The 21,070-nt window shown below is 39.5% G+C and overlaps 1 protein-coding gene across 3 annotated transcripts in view; it reads left to right on the top strand.

Annotated features, from left to right (window-relative positions):
• ENTPD1 (ectonucleoside triphosphate diphosphohydrolase 1) overlaps positions 1-21,070 on the top strand; it is a 110,916-nt gene that overhangs the window by 59,780 nt on the left and 30,066 nt on the right. For all 3 annotated transcript variants that reach the window (XM_020996784.2, XM_020996783.2, XM_020996782.2), the window contains 2 exons: positions 12,654-12,781; positions 19,359-19,476. In XM_020996784.2, coding sequence (XP_020852443.1) covers positions 12,654-12,781; positions 19,359-19,476 — 246 coding nt within the window. The remainder of the gene's footprint in view (positions 1-12,653; positions 12,782-19,358; positions 19,477-21,070) is intronic.

Genomic DNA, 21,070 nt, shown 5'->3' with positions numbered 1-21,070 from the left:
TGAGGGGAAAAAGGGATCAGGGAAGGAAGCCTTCCTATAAAAGAGAAGGATTTAAGGAGGTTCCTGGATACACAATAAGCAGAGACAGTGGATAGACAGCAATCTATGAGTAGGTCAAAACATAAGCAAAGATACGGAGATGAGAAAATACTGAACATGTTCAAGGAATGTCCCAAAATCCAGTTTTGCTGGAGCATAAAAGCAAATGAGCCCTCTGAGTAAGAGGATAGATACAGATAGATCAATGTATCACAGGTCATAGGATTTTCACTTTCAGCCCTGCTCAGAGGGTACAGATCCAAAAGACCTCAAGGAGAATGGATCAATTCCAGAACCATCCTGGAGCAAAGACCCTCACTAGGACAAACAATGGCTCTTGAGTTTACTTTACATCTAATCTTAAACCTATCTATAATCTAAACAGCCATAAGTTAAAAGGAACCAGCCAAGGACCTCATTGGCCTCAGTGTATTCCTTCCCTATGGATCTACAAGGGAAAGAATGGAGCCAAAAAGCTTTCCTTCCAGTTAGTTAGCAAGTCCATCAGCCAGGCACTTTTATGAAGCAGCTGTAGTCTGCAAAAGTCCAGGCTCTGTGCATGTGTGTGTTTTAGGGTCAAGGTTGCAAAACAAACAAAATTTCCCTGCTCAAGGAGTTACAATACATTGAAAAAGCCAACATGTACACAAGGTTTTATAGAGTGGTATTATCTACTATCAGAGTTGGATCTAGAAGCAGGCAAGGCAGGCAGCCATGTAAGGGGTGGCATGCCATGGAAGCTGTGAACAGGAACACTTGTTAACGTATTCCTTTTTTTAAGTAAAAGTAAATATTTTAATGCCAGAAGACTATTATCTCTTTTCCATTATATGTGTTTATTTGCAATAATTCCGGTTACTGTTACATGTGTAGTTTTCCCTGAGAGTGTACACAGGGAATGCAGCTTTCAGTTCTCGCCTAGAGTACACAAATATCTTGTCCTGCTTCCATTTGCTCAGTCTAGATTTCTTGTTGGTTAAAAGATCCCCAAATAGAAAACTTAGTAAAATAGACAACACTATTTGATACCAGTCATTCAAATGAATAAATGAAAAGCAGTTATTAAGAACTTATCACATGCCAACCACTATGCTAAGCACTAGGAATTCAGATTCAAAAAGAAGATAGCATCTACCTTCAAAGAGCTTAAATGCTATTAGAGGAAGATAATACTTATGTATACAAACTAGAATGATCTATTAAAAAAAGTCATTTATAGGATGATTTCCCAAAGGAAAATGTAAGCTTCTTGAGGTCAGGAACTGTTTTTCTTTTGTTTTTTATCTTTAACATTTAGAGCCTTACACAATGGTGGGCTAGAGGTAGAGGGTAAAGATTGAAGAGAGAGGAGAGCTAAGTGAAAGATGCTGTGCTATGATCTTGAACCTGGGGGATGCAGAGGACATAGTTCTCCATTAAGGTGGTTCCTCTAATAAGGGCCAATTATTTTATTTAAGGATTTTCACTACATTATTTTGGCTGGCTTTGTGGTCCATGTGAACACTGGAAGAAGTTCAGTGCTCACTGCACAGCTGTTTGATCTCCAGTGTTTTGTTTTCCTTAAGACTTAATAAGCTTTGTTCCAGATGTGGCCAGTTTAATATTTGCAACCAACTTAAACATAACCAGTTCAACAAGATAAAAAATTTGGAAAGCAAATGTAAAGACCATCTATTCCAACCGCTTCATTGATAATTAAGGAAGTTAAGACCTAGAAGAAGGAAATAACTTGCCCAAGGAAACATAGCTCTGTGACACTGCCTTTCCTTGTATCTGGGGAAAAGCAAAACTAGCATTTTTTTTCCCCACTGGAAAACCATTATGTCCATCAGTATCCAAATATCCTATTAACTTGGTAAGATTACAAAAGCAAGATGATGTGATTTCTTTCCTATTTTAGGCTGAGATGGAGAGATAATACTGAGAGCAGACTGTGGGTTAAAGAAAAGAAGAAATAGATTTTGTCAACTAACTTCAATTGAACAAGTATTTCTTAAGCTCCCTTACAGGCTGCATGTAACAATGGTTGCTTCTGCTAGAATTATGATGGCTCTTCATTTCTTGCTCTGAACAACGATCCTGAAATTAATCACATACAAAAAGCATTTCGTTTGCTCAGTTTTGTCTCTTTGTCTTTGTCTTCAGTCTTTCAGTGGGTCTGTGATCTCAGCAATGTGGGGACTCCCTTCAGTGATGCAGATTGTGACCCATCCATGCCTTTCCATCTTGTGTGAATCTCATCCATGTCCTCCCATGAATCCATCACAAGGAGTCCACCCAACATGCTAGGGTCCTTCCCCCAGATATCTTGACATTGCTTAGAAAGCAATGGAGCACAAAAGCTGTCCATCAATTGTACTTCATACTCATTGACAAGCTTATCATATCTCCTTTTTGTGGTCTTATATCTCTTAGATAATATATCCCTAATGCCCTTTCTTTTGCTTCATTCTTTTTAAATAATACATTACCCCCTATTGGTGCCTATCATGTATATTACCTTTTGGATGATATGCAGTTTCTATTCTTTGGCTCCTGTGGAATTCTGTGAATTTTAACTATGTAGTATCACTGAAAGAATAATGTTACAATGATGAGTCTTTATTTCAGGAAGAAACTTGAGTTCATAATAAACACAGGCAATTTCCTAAATGCAATTCAGCTTGTTCCTTCCTCTTCTTTAATTCTGGATCCAGTTTATTATCCATCTGCAGCATCTATCCACCTCAGTGAGCTATGCGTTGAACTTCAATGAACTATCAGATTTGGACCTTAACAATGTGGTTCCCATTGTGCTACATGAGAAAGCAGATAAGAGATAAAAGAGAAAAAGGTAGAAAGTGCAGCTGGACTAGGCCAAGACCAAGACAAGGTGCCACTATATCTATTGTTTACTGACCACAGAAAAAAAATTAATTGGATAAAACAAAACATAAAACAAAACCTTGTTCTTCCAAATGCATTTGCACAAAAGGTCCCCTATACCTGTAACACACTTCATCCTCGACTTCATCGTTTAGATTCCTTAATTTTCTTCATGTTTCAGTTGATTCTTCCTCTATGAAGTCTTCCCTGATCTCCCTTTCTGTTTTGCTGTTCAGTTGTTGTTCAGTGGAGTCCAACTCTTCATGACCCCAGTTGGGGTTTTCTTGGCCATTTCCTTCTCTAGCTCATTTTACAGATGAGAAGACTGAAGCAAACAGGGTTAAGTGACTTGCCCAGGGTCATATAGCTAGTAAGTGTCTGAGGCCAGATCTAAATCCAGGAAAATGAGGCTGGCATTCTATCCACTAGGTGCCCCAATCTCTCTCTAGTTATTAGTATTTTCTTTTTCCTGAGATTTTCATATAACATTTTATGTAATGCTTCTTTTACCTCTTTCTGCATATATAATATCTCTTTCTTATCCCTAGGACAACACAAGTTTGTTGAGGACAGAGACAGTTTTATTTTATTTTATTTTGGTCTTTTTATCCCCTACAACACAGTGAGTATTCAATAAGTATTTCTTCTACATAGTAGATGCTTAATAAATGTTTGTTTAATTTAATGGAGAGATTATTGGCTTGCTAAACCTGAATCTCTCAGATCTACTAGAGTAGCGCCTTTAATTGAGGCAATTAGCCATACAATTAAAAAAAAAAAGAACATTTGACATTTCACTTTGGCCTCTGGACATTTCAATTATCAGATAATTACTGCATAATTCAGATAATTGCCTCAAGTTGGTGGTTGAAGCAGCCTTCCTAGTATCAAAATGTCAGGAAATTAGCAAATGTGGGGTGGGGGGGCAGGAAGGATGACATTCAAGGGGAGCGTCTCCATAATAAACCTTGATGGAAGCTGTCCAGACATGAAGTAAGTCTGGAGCAAGAGAGATTTACAACGGGTCATTTTTATCCCAAATCATTTGATCTGGGCCCCTAGCACTGTTTGCCAACCCTCCTGGAGATGCCAGTGTCTCCCTCAGTAACAAGGAGGCATGAACATTTCCTATTATTTCTCAGGCTCATAGATTTCTAACTAGAAGAGATGTTAGAATTCACTCAACGACTGAGATTCAGAGATGTTAAGCGACTGCCTACAGTTACTCATAACCTTAAGGTACCTATTACGTAACAGAGTCTAGATTTGAACCCAGCCCTTTTGATTCCAAATTCCACACTTTCCTCCCTGACTCATCTAGTTAGGCCTTCCTCCCACCTTCACCCTCTTATAATATAGATAAAGGAATTGAAGTGCAGGGAATTGCCAAAGTTTCTAAGGTGGTAAGTGGGATTTGGCCCCAGGTCCTCTGACTAAAAATCTTGAGCTTTTTCCATTGTACCATAATTGCCTGCCATGTTTTCTGGCTCCAGACCCAGTGCTTTTCCCCACAGTGCTTCATGTCAGTTGAGAGTGCAACCCTATGGATAATGGACATCAGTTGAACAAAAACAATGGATATCAGTTGAACAAAAACAATTAACTTAGCCTTTTTTTTCTTTTCTTTTTTTCCCTCTTTTCACTTTGTAGAAATTGTGGAGCCTTGGGAAGCCTTGGACCTGGAGCACTTGGTCCCTGACTGATTCCCCTCCTTCTGGGTGGGGTGATCAATGGTGGGAATGGATGAATAACCTTATCTCTGTTATTAGACACGTAGCCTTTAGCATAATCCAAAGTAAATGTTGGACTATTTTAAGGGTTTAGCTGAACTAAGCTCTTCTTGTTGGTCTCATGCAAATGGTAAAAGAGAGAGAGACAGACAGAGAGAGGGAGAGCATATTTTATATGGTCTGAAATGTAATTTGTAGCCAGCATAATAAGAGTAGGGTAAGTGGGAAAAAATGTAAGCCACTTTGTCCGCAGATAGTAACTAATGAGTAAAAGCTACCATTTGGAAAAAAAACAAGCAATGGGCATTCTCTTGTACAGTGACAGCCATGAAGACAAAACTGAAAATACCAGGGAAGTTACATCATGGTTAAGATGAGCATATGGGCGATATCTTTTCTCAAGAGTGTAAATCTAGAACTGGAAGAGATCTTAGGGAAACTCAGAAGCTACCTAGTCCAACTCACTCATTTTGCAGATAAGGAAACTGAGGCCAACAAAAGTTAAATGATTTGCCCAAGGTCGCACAATTAATAAGAGGAGGGGGGATTTGAACCCAAGTCCCTCCTACAAAATGTCCTATGCTCCAAAACAATTTCTTCTTTCTACAGCCAATGATCTTTCCACTGTAATATAATGAATGGATGTCAAAATTGCATGTTAAAATGGAGGGGGAATGAAATAAGCATTTATTAAGATCCTACTATGTGCCAGGTGCTCTGCTAAGTACTTTATAAATATTACCTCATTTGGTTCTTACAACAACCCTGTGAAGTTAGTGCTATTATGATCCCCATTTTACAGCTGAGGAAATTGAGGCAGATAGAGGTTAAGATATTTGACCAGTAAAAAGACAAAAACAAAATACAGCAGAATTTTACTTAAGTATCTCATGTTCTTTTAGAAGGGAATAACACATTACACAAATTAGTAAATAAGAAGCAAATTCTTTTGGAGCAGGGAGAGGGACAAATGGGGTCATTGGGATTGGCTTTCTATAGGAAGTAGCACTTGAGCTGGGTCTTGAAAGAAACTAGGGATTCTAAAAGGTAGAGGTGAGGAAGGACTACATTACAGATGAAGAAACTGGGGTGCAGGGTGTGGGACAGTCTGCAAATACCAGAGATGGGGAAGAGAATATTGTGTATGAGGAATGGGAAGTAGACCAGCTTGTCTGGTACATAGAATGTGTGAAGAGGAATAATGTGCAATTAGCCTAGAAAGATTGAATGGATCCAAATTGTCAAGAGCTTTACATGATGAACAGAGGAGTCTGTGTCTTGCTCTAGAAGCAGTAAGCTGCCACAAGTTTCCTAAGTGGGCAAGTGACAGGATCATTCTTATGGTTTAAGCACATCACTTGGTCAGCTCTGTGAACGATGAGCTGTATGGGGGACAGAGTGGAGGCAAGGTCATCCAGGAGGCCAATACAGTAATCCAGTTGAGAGATGATAAAGACCTGAACTAGGTCACGGCCTCATGAAAGGAGAGAAGTGGACATTTGTAAGAGATGTTATGGAGGTAGAATCAATAATATTTGGCAACTAATTGGATATGTAGAGAGGAGTGCGTGCGTGAGAGAGAGTCAGGGATCAAGGATGACTGTAAACAAGGCACAGAACCTAAAATAGGTTTCGTTAAAATGCATCTAAAGGACTGAGGAAGAACTCAGATCTGATCTCAGTTAGCAAGGGAACAGGTAAAGCCTACCTTATGGTGAGGGCTGTTCCTCCCCCCAGAAAGTCAGTAGCCACAAAGTGAACTCACAGTAGCATCCCAGTAGTGAAAGTGGTGTTGAGAAGAGCCTGGGGAGTTGAAGGGAACAGGGCACCTTCTTACTTTCTCCTGGTGTCTTGGCTCCAGGAGGTTGTTGGCGTTGGGGTACCCAATGACCCTTTGGGTTCTGCCATTCTGCCACCCTCTGCATGGCATTGTCTGATTTCTTCAGTTCCCAGCTTGAATCAGGAACACCCAGGACTTGCCAGGGAGGTGTTATTACTGCCTCGTCTTCTTACCTCCATAACCAAAATCTTCCCTTCTCCTTCATGGTTGTCTCTCCTAGCAACTTTTCTTTTCTCTTCTTCTAGGGTTTTGCTTCTATCACAAAAATCAGAGGGGCAAAAGGACAAAGTTGCTTTAAGGGGCAGCTAGGTGGTGCAGTGGATAGAGCTCCAGCCTTGGAGTCAGGAGGACCTGAGTTCAAATCCAGCCTCAGACACTTGACACTTACTAGCTGTGCAACCCTGGGCAAGTCACTTAACCTGGATTGCCTAAGCAGAAAAAAACAACAAAAAAAACCTGCTTAGAATTCTCTAAGCACAAATTCTTTCAGTGCATACATGCTATGCTGTTTTGCCTGTGTGTTTACAGGTTGTCCCAAAAATCTTAGTGCAGTTTTAAGCCTTTGGGGCACTCTGTATTCTTTCCTCTGTAACTTCAATTGAATTCAATGCTTTAGTATTTCAAGGATTGGTAATTTCATCAATGTGAATATTCCTTCCCATTGCACTTCCTTTCATGATTGTTAGAAGGTTTCATAAATTCATCACTCAACGGCCAAAGTACTGTCAGTGATGAATTTAGCTAGCTACACTGGTCCTTGGGTGATACACTGTCTATTACCAGGCCTATACTCAAAGCCTTTACAGTTTCATCAGACCTGTTACAATGTGCATCCTATTCACAGAGCCTTTTAGAACCCGGGCCCACTCTATGCTCCAACGAGGCCCTGGAGAACTTGAGTAGAAGAATATAAATAGCATCCCCAAAATGTGCCATTTCCCCTAATTTTACATTGGGGACTTGGGGAGTGGTGGTATAAAGACCCTTCTAGAGATTACTGGCTTTTGGTCTATGCATCAGCCTACGGCAATGTTGGAATTCTTGACTTCAAGTCCAGTCCCAAAGGCAGAATTTTAGCTCTTGAGGCAAGACAAAGACTAGGGGCTCTATCTTATCAGGAAAGTGTTGGCTACTACAGATAATGACAGAAGGAGGAGGAGTGAGTAGTGCCTGGATTCTTTCAGCAGCTGTCATCCCACTTACCTACTTCACAACATTAGCCATCTTATACAGGGTGGCATGAAATTCTTGCTGCAGTTTTGAATTGAATCCTATTAAGTAACTATCAAAACTTGCATAAGATGAATTATAGCTAAAACAGCTGCTGAAGTTTAAAGCTGCATTAAGAATTTTGGGATATGCTCTTTGAAGGACAGAGTACTGGATCAAGCCATTTGGGCCTGAGTCTTGGCTTTGCTGTTCATTCTCTGGGTGAGCTTGGACTTCCGTCCCTTTCCCTCTAAGGCCTTTCATTTTCTCATCTCTAAAACAAGAAGTAGAATGAAATGATGATGATAACAACTCACATTTCCATGGTACCTTAAGGTTTACAAACTACTTTCCTCATAACAACCTGTGAGATATGTAGGAAAGGTATTGTCAGCTTTTATAGATGAGGAAGTTGAGATTCTGGGAGGTTAAATGGTTTGTCTGAGGCTACATAGCTAGTGACTCCAAATTCCACTCATATTGTTGTTGTTGTTGTTGTTCCGTCATTATTTAGTCATGTCTGACTCTTCATGACCTAATCTGGGGTTTTCTTAGCAAAGGTGCTGGAGTGGTTTTCCATTTTCTTCTCCAGTTTATTTTATAGATGAAAAAACTGAGGCAAACAAGGTTAAATGAGTTGCCCAGGGTCACACAGCTAGGAAGTATCTGAGGCCAGATTTGAACTCAGGAAGATGAGTCTTCCTTGCATCCAGGCCCGATGCTCTATCCACTGTGCTACTTAGCTGACCTTTCCATACTTTTACACTATATTCTCTTCTAGTTCTAACATTATATAATCCTAATCATACAGTTTGGGGATACTAGCTCACTTTCTGCCCTCCTTTCCTTCTTTTTTTCCCTCTCCTCTTTTCTTTTATTTCACTTCCTATCCCATTCACAAAGCTCATAGTGAATGGTTGGATGTGGCATAGAAATGAAAAGTAGAACAAGAAGAATTTAAGGAAATATATATGGGGGGGAGGTGGGGGTTAAGGTAATCAGTTACTAGATATCTGTGTGGTTTGCTTTAATCAGATAATCAGAATACCTATCTGAAATCCCTAACCCTGAGGAAATGAGAATGTGGAGTGGGAGAGGGTCTTAGACAAGGAAGGAATAGTTTTGGAGCATGGGACACTTTGTGGAAGGGCAGGCCTGAGTGGACCATCAAAATGTCAGACATTGAATAGTTAGAAGGAAAATGACAATATTACATAAATTAATTTAGAAATTTCAATGCTGAATCAATCAAACTCTCAAAGGGTTACTTTGTAGAAGTAGACAAAGTAATAAAATTTATTTGGAAGAATAAAAGGTCAAGAATCTTAAAGGAATAATGAAAATTTCTCTGTTATTCAAGTCTGTTATGCAAGATATATAGGGAACTGATGTAAATATATGAGAACAAGAGCCATTCAAATGGTCAAAGGATATAAACAGGAAATTTTCAAAAGAGGAAATCCAAACCATAAAAGCCATATGAAGTAAGATGCCAGATTACTAATATAAGAAATGAACATTAAAACAACACTGAGGTTCTACCTTATGCCCATCATTGGCAAAGATGACAAAAAAGGGAAAATGCAAAATGTTAGAGGAGCTATGGGAACACTGGGACACTAATGGACTGTTGGTGGAACTATGAATTGGTTCAACTATTCTAGAAGGTCATTTGGAACTATGCCCCCAAACTCCATAAACTGTGCATATGCGGAATTTGACCAGTTTGACCCTTTTACCCAGTGATACTACTGTTGGCATATACCACAAAGAGGTCAAAGACAAAAGGGAAAGGATTCAAATGTACAAAAAAGTATTTATAGCAGCACTTTTTGTTTTAGGAAGAACTGGAAATGAAATAGGTGCCCATTAATTAGAGAATAGCTTAACAAATCTATAATGCATTATTGCATTATTAGAAATTACAAAATGGAGGAATTCAGAGAAACCTGAGAAGACATATATAAATTGAAACAGAAGAAGTGGGTATAACCAGTAGCATAACCAATTTATACAATGACTACAATATTGTAAAGGAAACTAACTTTTAAAAATATATCTTTTATTTATTTCAGTAACTATTTCCAAATTACACTAAAATTTTTTTAACATTCATTTTTTTAAAATTTGAGTTACAAATTCTCTCCCTTCCTCTTGCCCTCTCACCCCTTGAGAAGGCAAGCAATATGATATTGATTATCCATGGGATGTCTAACAATACATATTTCCGTATTAGCCATGTTGCAGAAGAAAACACATACAAACAAGAAAAAATTTTAAAAGTGAAAAAGGTATGTTTCCATCTCCACTCTGAGTCCATCAGTTCTCTATCTGGAGGTGGATAACATTTTTCATCATGAGTCCTTTGGAATTGTCTTGGATTCGTGTCTTGATCACAGTAGCTAAGTCTTTCACAGCTCTAATGCTGCGTACAATGTACCCACTTCACTTTACGTTAGTTCATGTGAGACTTCCCAGGTTTTTTTGTAACCATCCTCACCAATTCTTATAGCACAATAGTATTCCATCACCGTCATATACCACAACTTGTTCAGTCATTCCCCAATTAAATGGCATCCCCTCAATAGGAAACTAAGTGAAAGATGTGACAACTCAGATCAATTCAGTATCTAGTTGTGACTCCAGAACACTAAATGATGAAGCATGCTCTCCACTTTTCTGCTTCTTGGCAGGGAGGTGGCACAAAATGAGATGTCTTTTTAGATATGACCAATGTCTAAATTTGCTTAGCTTGATGATACTTACTTGCTACAAGGAAAGGCTTTTATTTTAGTGTAACATGCTATTAAAATAATTAACTCTTTTTAAGCCTAGGGGCATTAGAATGTCCCTTTAGATCCACATGCTGCTTTAAACAAATTTATATTGAACAAAAAAATTAGGCATACCGTCACAATCTCTCCAAGTTCCCAGTTAGGAAAATTTCTAACATTCTGGCAAAGGTTTGACTCTCCACCTTAATTTACGTTTTATCTTGATTTCTAGTCAACCTTTGGCGGCCTCTTTGTGGTTGAGGTGAAATTGCAGTTACTGGAAATGTTTAGGTAAAAAAAGCAGTAGAGTGTTATATCATAGTGTCTGTTGATAGACAGGTACTGAAAAGAGAAGTTAGGCAAAAAGTAGACCTTTTCTGGGAACTTCCCTAAGTCTTTGATGGGTTGGATACAACCAAGTGTTTCAGTTTGCCTGTAGGGCTGATGGCCCTCCTCACTTTCTCTCTCTTCCTCCTCACGGGATAGTCCCATTTTCTCTGTTTTTTCCTAGTCACTACTGGATATCCTCACTTCTTTTTTTCCACAGCCAGACCTCCAAATCCCTCTCAACTCTGAATCTTCAATTTCTGATTTTTCACTGGTCTGCTATTTTATGCAAGACCCACAGATGTGACTAAGATTTCTTCGTCAATCTGAACATTCTTCCTGTCAGTGTCACTCTGGTTCATTCAAGGACTTTTCATACTTAATCCAAAATCCTTGATTAATGGGTTGAGACTTAGTCTAAAGGGCATGGGCCAACTTGATTACTTTTTCATCTATTCTACATCTCATATGTACCTCGTTTTTTAATATGTTGTCTCCACTATTAGAATGTGATCTTGAGAGCAAGGACTGTGTTTTCTGCCTTTCTTTGTATCCCCAGCTCTTAGAACAGTGTCCAGCACATAGGTGCTTAATAAATGGTTGTTGATGGACTGATTGATATCTATGAATTTAAGAGAAGCCTAGACGCAGACCTTCCCTTCATATTGGGCACATTCTCCGTGAAGATTTATGGGGGGAGATGGACAAGAGAAATGTAGGATGATAAAAACCATTGATATTTATATAAATAATTGCTTTAAAGTTTACAAAATGCTTTACAGGCCTTATCTCATTAGAGCCTTACAACAACTGTGGGAGCTTTTGCTACAGGTATTATTAATTCCATTTTGCAGATCACATTTTGCAGAAACTAAAGCTCAGAGTGGTTAAATGATTTGTGCATGGTTATATAACTAATGTTAGAGGCAAGCTTCAGGCTCAAGGCTTCTTGACTCCCAGGCCAGCAATCTGCCCACAGTGGTTTCCAATTGTTTTTGTTCCTTCAATCCCTTTCAACAACAACAACAACAATAAAACTGTGTTGTGAACCCCCAGGATAATTTAATATACCACTCTTTACAGATTTTTAGATTTATTCATTGTGTTTATAAAACTACATTGTAACTTTTGCCCTCTCCTGAAAGCTCCAGATTAAAATGTATATGCTATAATTATGAATTATAACATTTTGTTCTACCTGTTATTATGAAAACCCATCATGTTTCAGACATGCATGTGCCTGTTGTCAGAGAAGAAAAATTTATTTGTAATATAATTGGGCAATCATCTATCATTTATTTATATATTTATTTTTATTTATGTTTATAATTATTTATTGCTTAATTTATTGCAGAATAATGTATATATAAGCACTTGGATCAACACAACTCAAACCCCACAAGGGGGTCTGTGAACCACTAAACGGGTACCACTGCACTGTGCTGTGGTGTAACCCAATTAGTCAGTCAATAAACATTTATTAATCAATTTACCTCAAGGATAAAAAGGCACATAGAAGCAGTGACCTACGTGGGTGAGGAGAGCACTCTCATTGTTGCCATCACAGATCTGTTGGATGATACCTGGCCTTGTATTGCAATTGTCTCATGTGTATAAGCCCACTCATCAACTCGATTGTGAGTTATTCATGGACAGAGACTAGCTTTTCTATTTTGGTGTCTCCACCTTCCCCAGACTTAGCACATTTTGGGGCACGTGGCAGGCGCTCAGTAAATACTTGCTGATTAAACAGTGGTGGGATCTATCTTCTACATTTCTTTGTATCCCCAGTGCTTAGCACGGTGCCTGGTACATAGCAGGAGCTTAATAAATGCTTATTGGCTGACTATCATTTGCTTTTGGTTACAGGTACTAAACCAAAGAGATGTGGGTCCAAGAATATCCTGGTCATCCTTGGATTCTTATTTTCCTTGGCTGTGATTGCTTTAATCACAGTGGCCTTAACCCAGAACAAGCCACTGCCAGAAAATGTTAAGGTGAGTCAAAGAATTTATAACAATTTGGAGGGTAAATTAGCCTGCCCTGACCATTCCAATTCTCTTTGTGTCCCCACCAAACCTCTTACAGTCAGAGGTATACTGGTAAATGTTTAACAACCGGCTGCAGAACGCACTTTTAAGCTTAATCTACATTACTTGCATCTTCCCCATCACTTTCTTAAGCCTAGAGACAACCAACGCAACAATGAATCAAGCTCTGATTTGTGGCATTTGCTGATTTCTGAGGTGTTGATGCTCACATTGAAAGTTCAACAATCAGTTCTCTGAGCTAGTTTGAGCTGGTTCCAGGATATCTCTACCTGTAGTCCACAAATCATGGAGTTTTAAAACTTGAGGCTTTTTGACCTTCTTGCCTTTCAATTTTGAATTTCCTTCCTTAACTCTACTCTGTGCACTGGATATGATCAGAGCTTTGAGAAAATGCCCAGTCTAGGGGGCAGCTAGGTGGTGCAGTAGATAGAGCACAGGCCCTGGAGACAGGAGGACCTGAGTTCAAATGTGGCCTCAGATACTTGCTAGCTGTGTGACCCTGGGCAAGTCACTTAACCCCCATTGCCTCCAAAATTTAAAAAAAAGAGAAAGAAAGAAAAGAAAAGGAAAGAGAGAGAGAGAGAGAGAGAGAGAGAGAGAGAGAGAGAGAGAGAGAGAGAGAGAGAGAGAAAGAGAAAGAAAGAAGAAGAAAGAAAGAAAGAAAGAAAGAAAGAAAGAAGAAAGAAAGAAAGAGAGGAAGGGAGGAAGAGAGAAGGAGAGAAAGAAAGAGAGAGAGAGAGAGAGAGAAAATGCTCAGTCTACAAGCTTGATCCTGAGGGAAGAACTTCACTGTGACATCATCAGAGCTGAGGGGGATTACCTGACTGATTCAGCCTGGCTGCTGCCTCCCCTAATCCTTCAGTCCTGACCATGGCGTAATGATAATTACACACTTGTTTGTCATAGGATCATAAGGTCATAGATTTAAAGCTGGAGGGGATCTGAGAGGTCTTCGCCTCCAACTTCTCCCCCATTTTGCAGATGAGGAAACTGTGGCATACAGTGGTTAAGTAGCTAGACCAGGACCACAAATTATGAAGTGTTTGAGGCAGTATTTGAACCTGAGTTTTCCTGTCTCCAAGTAATTGTGTCACACTTCCTTCTCTCGTCTCATTTTCTTATCTTTGACTTTGTCCTTCATCAGCATATCCTAGAGAGATAGGTCTCCTTGTTCCTTTATGTGTCTATGATATAGCCTAATCCAGACCTGCCTGCTCTGGTAGTTTCCTTACTGTATCTCTTCACCTAACCCCTCCCCAGACTAGTCTTCCATGCAGAATAAAGTATATATAGTCTTTACTTTAGCCTGCCTGGCCTGGGCCAAGTCCATCACCCTAATTCTCATGTTAGTCCATTCTCTAGCTTAATGTGGGCTGCAATGAGGTCATTTGTGCGGTTATATTGCTATCTGAAGCTGCATTCCCAACCAGCTTCCCTGTTATTTTCATTTAAGATTTAATAGTACCATCTTTCCAATGCTCCTCCTGCTTTATTCAGGTTTGCAATTGCAGCTGGGCTTTTTACTCCCCCGTCTTCAAAATTTAATTGAAAGTCCTCTCAATTAGTCTCTTGCTAAACCTATCCCTCTCAGTCCCCACACCTGAACAGTTGCCTTCCAATGTGGTATTATGGCTCACCATCCAGGAAATCACATTCTTGCTGTCATAGGCACCATCTACATAACCAGCTCCTCATTTCTGCCTTCTTCCAAGTCATGACCATCAACTGGATGAAAAGATGAAAATGAAAAACTCTGTGTTTCTATCTTATGCTTCTCAAATTGGCAAAGTTGTTTAAAAAAAAGGAAAATGACAAATGTTGGAAGAGTTGCAGGAAAATAGGTACATTAATATACTATTGATGGAACTGTGAGTTGGTACAACCATACTGGAAAGCAATTTGGAGGTATGCCTCCAAAGTTACTGAATTGTGCATACCCTTTGACTCAGTGACACTAGTTGCTGTTGTCGTGGTTCAGTTGTTTCAGTCGTATCTGACTCTTTATGACCCCATTTAGGGTTTTTTTGCAGAGATATTGGAATGATTTGCCATTTCCTTCTCTAGTCCATTTTCCAATGAAGAAACTGAGGCAAACAGGGTTAAGTGACTTGCCCAGGGTCACTCAGCTATTAAGTATCTGAGGCTGAATTTGAACTCAGGAAAATGAGTCTGCCCAGTGATACCACTACAAGGCCTTTACCACCAAAGAGATGGAAAAAAAAGGGGAAAACACCCATAAGTACAAAAATATTTATAGCCATTCTTTATAGCAACGAAGAACTGGAAACTAAGAGAGTTCTCATCATTTGGAGGATGTATGAACAAATGGAATTCTATTATGCAATAAGAAATGACTAGAGGGACATTTTCAGAGAAACCTAAGAAGACTTACTGATGCAAAGTGAAGTAAGGAAAACTAGGAGAACAATTTATACCATAACAATGTTTTAATGACAAAAAATTTTCAGATGTAAAGATGCTGATCAATGCAACAACTGACCATAATTCCAAGGGACCTATGATGAACTATGCTACTCACCTCCTGGCAAAGAGGTGATATACTCAAGATGTGATACAAGACATACATTTTCTAATATCCCAATGTGGGGATTTTTTGCTGGACCATGTCTATTTGTTAAAAGGAGGTTTTCCCCATGGGAAAAGACAAGGTGGAAGGGAGAGAAAATGCTTATTAATTGAAAAAAATAAATAAAAAAGAGATATAAGTACCACAGATTTTCAGCTTCTTTCTCAGACCTTAAAATTTTCAAGAAATGTGTTTCGTTTTGTGTTTTCATTCATTCCCACACAGAAAAGCAGAAATGGATAGCAGTTCATAGGTCTGTGCTTTGGGCAGTGCTCTGTCACAACTTGGATATGTTCTACAGAAACATGGACTTGTGATATTGTCTTCACCTTGTCAAGAAGAGTTCTCAGTAGAGTGCCACCAACCACCATCTTCTGTCTGTTCATTCTGGGAAACAGAGCAGCATTTGGGCTATTGCCAGAGAGTCTTCCTTTGCATGGCTGAAAGTTTCCTTTCCGTGTGTCTGAGAATACTTTTCATGAGAAAGCCTTGTCTGCTTTATGGAACCAATGATGTAAGTCCTTATCTTCTCCTCCAGGTCAGCGGCTTTCATCTTGGAATTTTCTTCTTCTTGGCTTCTATTCTCCCTAAGAATGATTCATCCTCTCTCACAAGCTAGAGTGAAGAGAAATATGTATCTCCTAAGGTCTTTGACGTTCTCAAAGAGGGAGACCAGCTTGGACTTGGAACAGACAGAGCTAGGAATAATGTCTGTCAGGAAGAGAAGCTTAGCACATATACAGCAGGTCACTGTAACATGCCAATCATGTCCTCATTTCTTGGATCCTAGTTAAGTTGGAGAGACATGAGGGTACAGTGGACAGAGTACTGTACTTGGAGTCAGAGAAAGCAGTATTTCATATTCCCCCTCAGACCCTCAATAGTTTTGTGACCCTGTAAGTGAGGGATAATAATAATAGAACTTAGTTCACAGGATTATTGTGAGGCTCAAAAAAGAAGCTCCTCATAATATATAATTAGGAACTAGTATATCTAACAGTCCTTTGCTCCATCTGGAAACTCCTTGTTTCCACATCTCTTTTCCAAATCTTCTGGGTGTCAAGTGCATTCAGAAAGAGGCTGTTTTAAAATCTTCTTAGCCTTGTCCATTCCTGAATGCCAAACCTTTTTTGGAACAGTTATAAAGACTTACACAGAACAGCTAATAGAAAAGAATTCTCCCTCCACTTCCAGGCATGCAGTTTTCAGCCACAACACCTTTGCTGGACTGCTGATTATTAGCTTTGACTTCTCTGCATTTGAGTTAAGTTCCACTCTCCCATTCTGGACTGCTTTGTCCAATCAGTGTTACAAACAGGACTCTGCTGTGAACATTTCACTTGAGACATTTTCCACTGCTGGCACTCTCCAAGACATGCATCTGGTGTTCAGTGTTCATGGAATTTCCCAAGAGTTCCACTTCAAAAATGGATCAAAGGATTGTCCTCAGATGAGAAAGATTTTGTGGTTTGATGTCTTTATGAAGTATTTGGAAAGATCAGTTCTGATTTCAGGATCCGGATGTTTGTACAGTTCCATACATTTTCTAAAACTGCATTTCAAAGTGTTTTCTACTAGGAAATAAGGAAAATCTTGGCCCTGTTTTCAAGGAGGACCCACTATTGTCACTTACAAAAAGGTTCCTCTTCCCATCTCTCTAAACTAAAGATTTAGCAGGCCAGATCAGTGGTTCCCCAAGGACAGACAAAGACTTGTTTACAGATCACTAAAGTAACATTTAAAAGGACTGACTGCTTATAAACCATTAGAATTTCTGAGACTGGCTGATGGAGCTGCAGGAATGAGTATTAAAGAAACAAGCGCTTTAAAAAAAAGACTTTAGGGCTCACAAAACAAGGCACAAAACAAAAACAATGCATCTCAGAAAAGTAAGGGGACTTGCCTCTGTTATTTATCCACTTAGATGTGGATATTTGGTATTTATTCCACTTAGAAGTATTGGAAAGGTGCTATCTTTTTTATTAAGCAGTTTATTAATTTTTCATTTTCAACATTCACTTCCATAAGATTTTGAGTTCCAAATTCTCTCTCTCCCTCATTCCTTCCCTTCTCCCCTCCCTGACACAGTAAGCAATCAGATATAGGTTATACATGTGCAGTTATGTAAAACATTTCCATATTAGTAATTTTGTATAAGACTACTCAAATAAAAGGAAAAAAATGAAAGAAAGTGAAAAATAGCAAGCTTCAGTCTATATTCAGTCAATATCAGTTCTTTCTCTGGCGGTGGATAGTATACTTCATCATTAGTCCTTTGGGATTGTCTTGGATCATTGTATTGCTGAGAATACCTAAGTCATTCACAGTTCTTCATTGAACAGTGAGGTTTGAGAAGCCCAACACTGTCTCATCCTCTCTCCCTCTCCTCTTTCGTCTATGTTGCTTTGGCTTTTTCATAGCTATCTGTCTGTCTGTCTTCTTCTCCTCTCCTTTACCTATCCTTTCTTTCCCTTTTGTCTTTCTTTGCCTCTATCCATATTTCTCTATCTCCATTCTCCAATTTAACCTTTAACTTTACCCTTACTTTTAAGTGTCCATAATGTGGATATTTTTTCTTTTGATTTTGGACCAGACTTGTGATTTTATTGATGTCAGGAACTTCCAGTGAGGAAACTCTCTCCACTAGTGTGGATAGCAATGATTCAGCTATGTTTAGTCTCAGAGTCTCCTACGGAAAATGGAATATGGAATTGCTGCCACTGAAGTCCTGCTCAAATGTCTCATCATGGTGTGGAGTAGCCTATGGGATCTATAAAGTTCTGTCAAGGAATTGGCAAGGCCCATCAGAAAGCTGGAAAGAATAAATAGGCCCGATGACAGATAGCATGCCTGTTGTTTGAAGGCCAGCCTAGCTCAGTCCAGAGACACGTTACCAGACAGTTGGCTACCAGTGACAAATTATTTCAACCACAGTAACTCATAAAATCCATCTGCTAAGGACTAGAGGGGCTGTGATCTGCATTAATGGAACAAAGTCTCATGTGGATGAAATCATGGATCCGTGAACCATAATGATGGAATTGAAATCCATTTTAAAATATTTGTTGTATCTGTTGACTAAACTTTCACATTCCTAATAAATTAAAAATCAGGTGAGTCTCTCTCTCTCTCATTCTCTCTCAAAACAAAAACAAGTTATCTTAAGTTGTTTTAATTTTTTTATTTTGAAAATGGCAGCATAGCACAGTGAGTAGAATCCTAGATCTGAAGGCAGTGAAAACTAGGTTGGAATCCAAATGCAGGCAACTACGTGGCACAGTGAACAGAGTGTTATGCCTGGAGTCAGGAAGTCTTGAGTTCAAATCCAGGCTCACATACTTACTAGCTATATGACCTCAGACAAGTCACTTAATCCTGTTTGCCTCAGTTTCCTCATCTATAAAATGAGCTGGAAAAGCTCATGGCAAACCACTCCAATATCTTTGCCAAGAAGACTCCAAATGAGGTCACAAAGAGTTGGACCCAATTGAAATGACGGAACAACAACAAATGTGACTTTGTGCAAGTCATCTATCCCCTATGAACCTCATTTTCCCCATCTGTAAAATGGGAGTAGCAATAGCACCCACCTCATAAGGTTGTTAAGGCAAGGCTTTATAGATTGTAAAGGGCTAAATAAATCTGAACTATTATTATTACTTTTAGAAGTCTCTGGAGGAAAGAATGTTCCCCACCCTCACCCTAGCATATTATGTACATCGACGTGCTTGCTGGTATGTGATTTTAAAAGGATTCGGTCACCAGAGATACTGGGGTGTTCTCGGCTCTCATGTAAAGGACTGCCATTACCTCCTCTGAATAAAATACACATTGTTCCAAGGCTCTTGACTACATGAGAACAGTGTGTTCTGCCATGAGTTAACTAGTTAGGAGGGTGTTTGTGGCTAATTGGCTCCTGGCTTGCTTTGTCCTCAGTATGGAATCGTGCTGGATGCAGGCTCTTCTCACACCAACATGTACATCTACAACTGGCCAGCAGAGAAGGAGAACGACACTGGAGTGGTACAACAGGTGGAAATGTGCAAGGTACAAGGTAAGGTGTGGAAATGTGGGAAAGTGGAAGTGGAGAGGAGATGGGGTGCCATGAGGGTCGTGAGAAGTCATGACCATAGAGTAGTATGCATTAAGAAGTAACCCTTCCAGTGAACTTTTGGGGGAAATTTGTTGATGCTACCTTGTAGGCACTGTTATAATCAACATGAATGCAATCCAATTTAGCAAACATTTATGAAGTATCTGTTATGTGCATGGCACTGCGATAAGTAGGTAGGGGATACAAGAATAAAAATAAAAGAATGTCCCTCAGGCCCTACTGAGAAGATATGATACATATGAGAAGCAGCGTGGCACAGTCAATGAAAGAGTTAATCCTGAAATCAGCAAGACTGGAATTCAAGTTCCACCTTTGACTTATCCTGGCTAAGGGATCTTGGGCAATTTATAACCTCCTAGTGCTCCAGGCAGTGATCTAAGATTGTAACTTACACATGAGTTGCTGATCTGCATTGGTGGAGGGAGTTTTCACACCTGGAACTTTGTACAGGTTCAAATTTCCTGCCCCATGTTCTCTTTCCCCCCATTTCAACCTACCTGCCCCCCCAAAAAACCTAGTCATACACAAAATGTAAGGCAATTTCAGGATGGAGTAATCACTAACAACTGGGGGGAAACAGGGAAGCCCTCATGGAGGAGGTGGCCCATAGGCTCAATATTAAAGGAAGATAAGGATTCTGAGTGGTAGGGATGAAGAGGAACGGCATTCCAGGAGAGAGGCTTCTATAAATGCACAGAGGTGGGACATGCTGAAATGTTGAGCTTGAAAAAAAAGTTAGCCATTCATTTTGGTTGTAACATAGGGTTTGAAGGGAGTAATGGGAAATAAGAATGGAAAAGTTGAAGCCAGGTTTGAAGCCAGATTTTCAAGGGCTTTAGAAGCAGAGGAGTTTCTACTTTATCTTTGAGTCAAAGGGAGTCACTGGAGCAGGGGAGTGGCCTGGTTCAACGGTGTTTTAGGAATATTATTTGGACAGCTGTGTGGAGGATGGATTGGAGGAGGAAAAAACTGGAAGCAGGGAGACCAATCAGGAGGCTGTTATATTAACGCAGGCAAGGGGTTCTAAGTATAAATGGAAAGAAGCAGATGGGTGTGAAACATGAGGAAGGGGAATCAATAGCACTGGAAAACTTTTTGGCTATAGAGAATGACAGAAAAGAAAGAGCCAAGGGACAGGGGCTCCAAGTTACAGTGCTGGGAAGATCTGAGTTTGAATCTTACCGCAGACACTTACTAATAGTGTGACTCTGGGCAAGGAACTAAACCTTTCTCAGCCTGTGAAATGGTGATAGTAATGGCACCTGATTCACAGGGCTGTGACTGAGGATCAAATATGATTTGCCATTTAAAGAAAGCACTTTGCAAACTTTAACAGCTATATGAATGTAGCTATTATAATTATTATGAATGGGAAGATGGTTGTGCTCTTAACAGAAACAGAGAAAATTAGGAGAGAGGAAAGTTTGTGAGGGGAGATGACTTTACTATTTTACTATGGTGTGAGTGTGACATGCCAGTGAGTCATTAGGATGAAGATATGAAGCATTTGGCAATATGGGACTCAGGTTGCATA

This window comes from Phascolarctos cinereus, unplaced genomic scaffold (genome assembly GCF_003287225.1).
Source record: "Phascolarctos cinereus isolate Bilbo 61053 unplaced genomic scaffold, phaCin_HiC Scaffold_3;HRSCAF=262, whole genome shotgun sequence".
Classification (NCBI taxonomy): domain Eukaryota; kingdom Metazoa; phylum Chordata; class Mammalia; order Diprotodontia; family Phascolarctidae; genus Phascolarctos; species Phascolarctos cinereus.
Note: the sequence above shows the minus strand (reverse complement) of the source record. Positions and strands in the feature narration are given on the sequence as shown.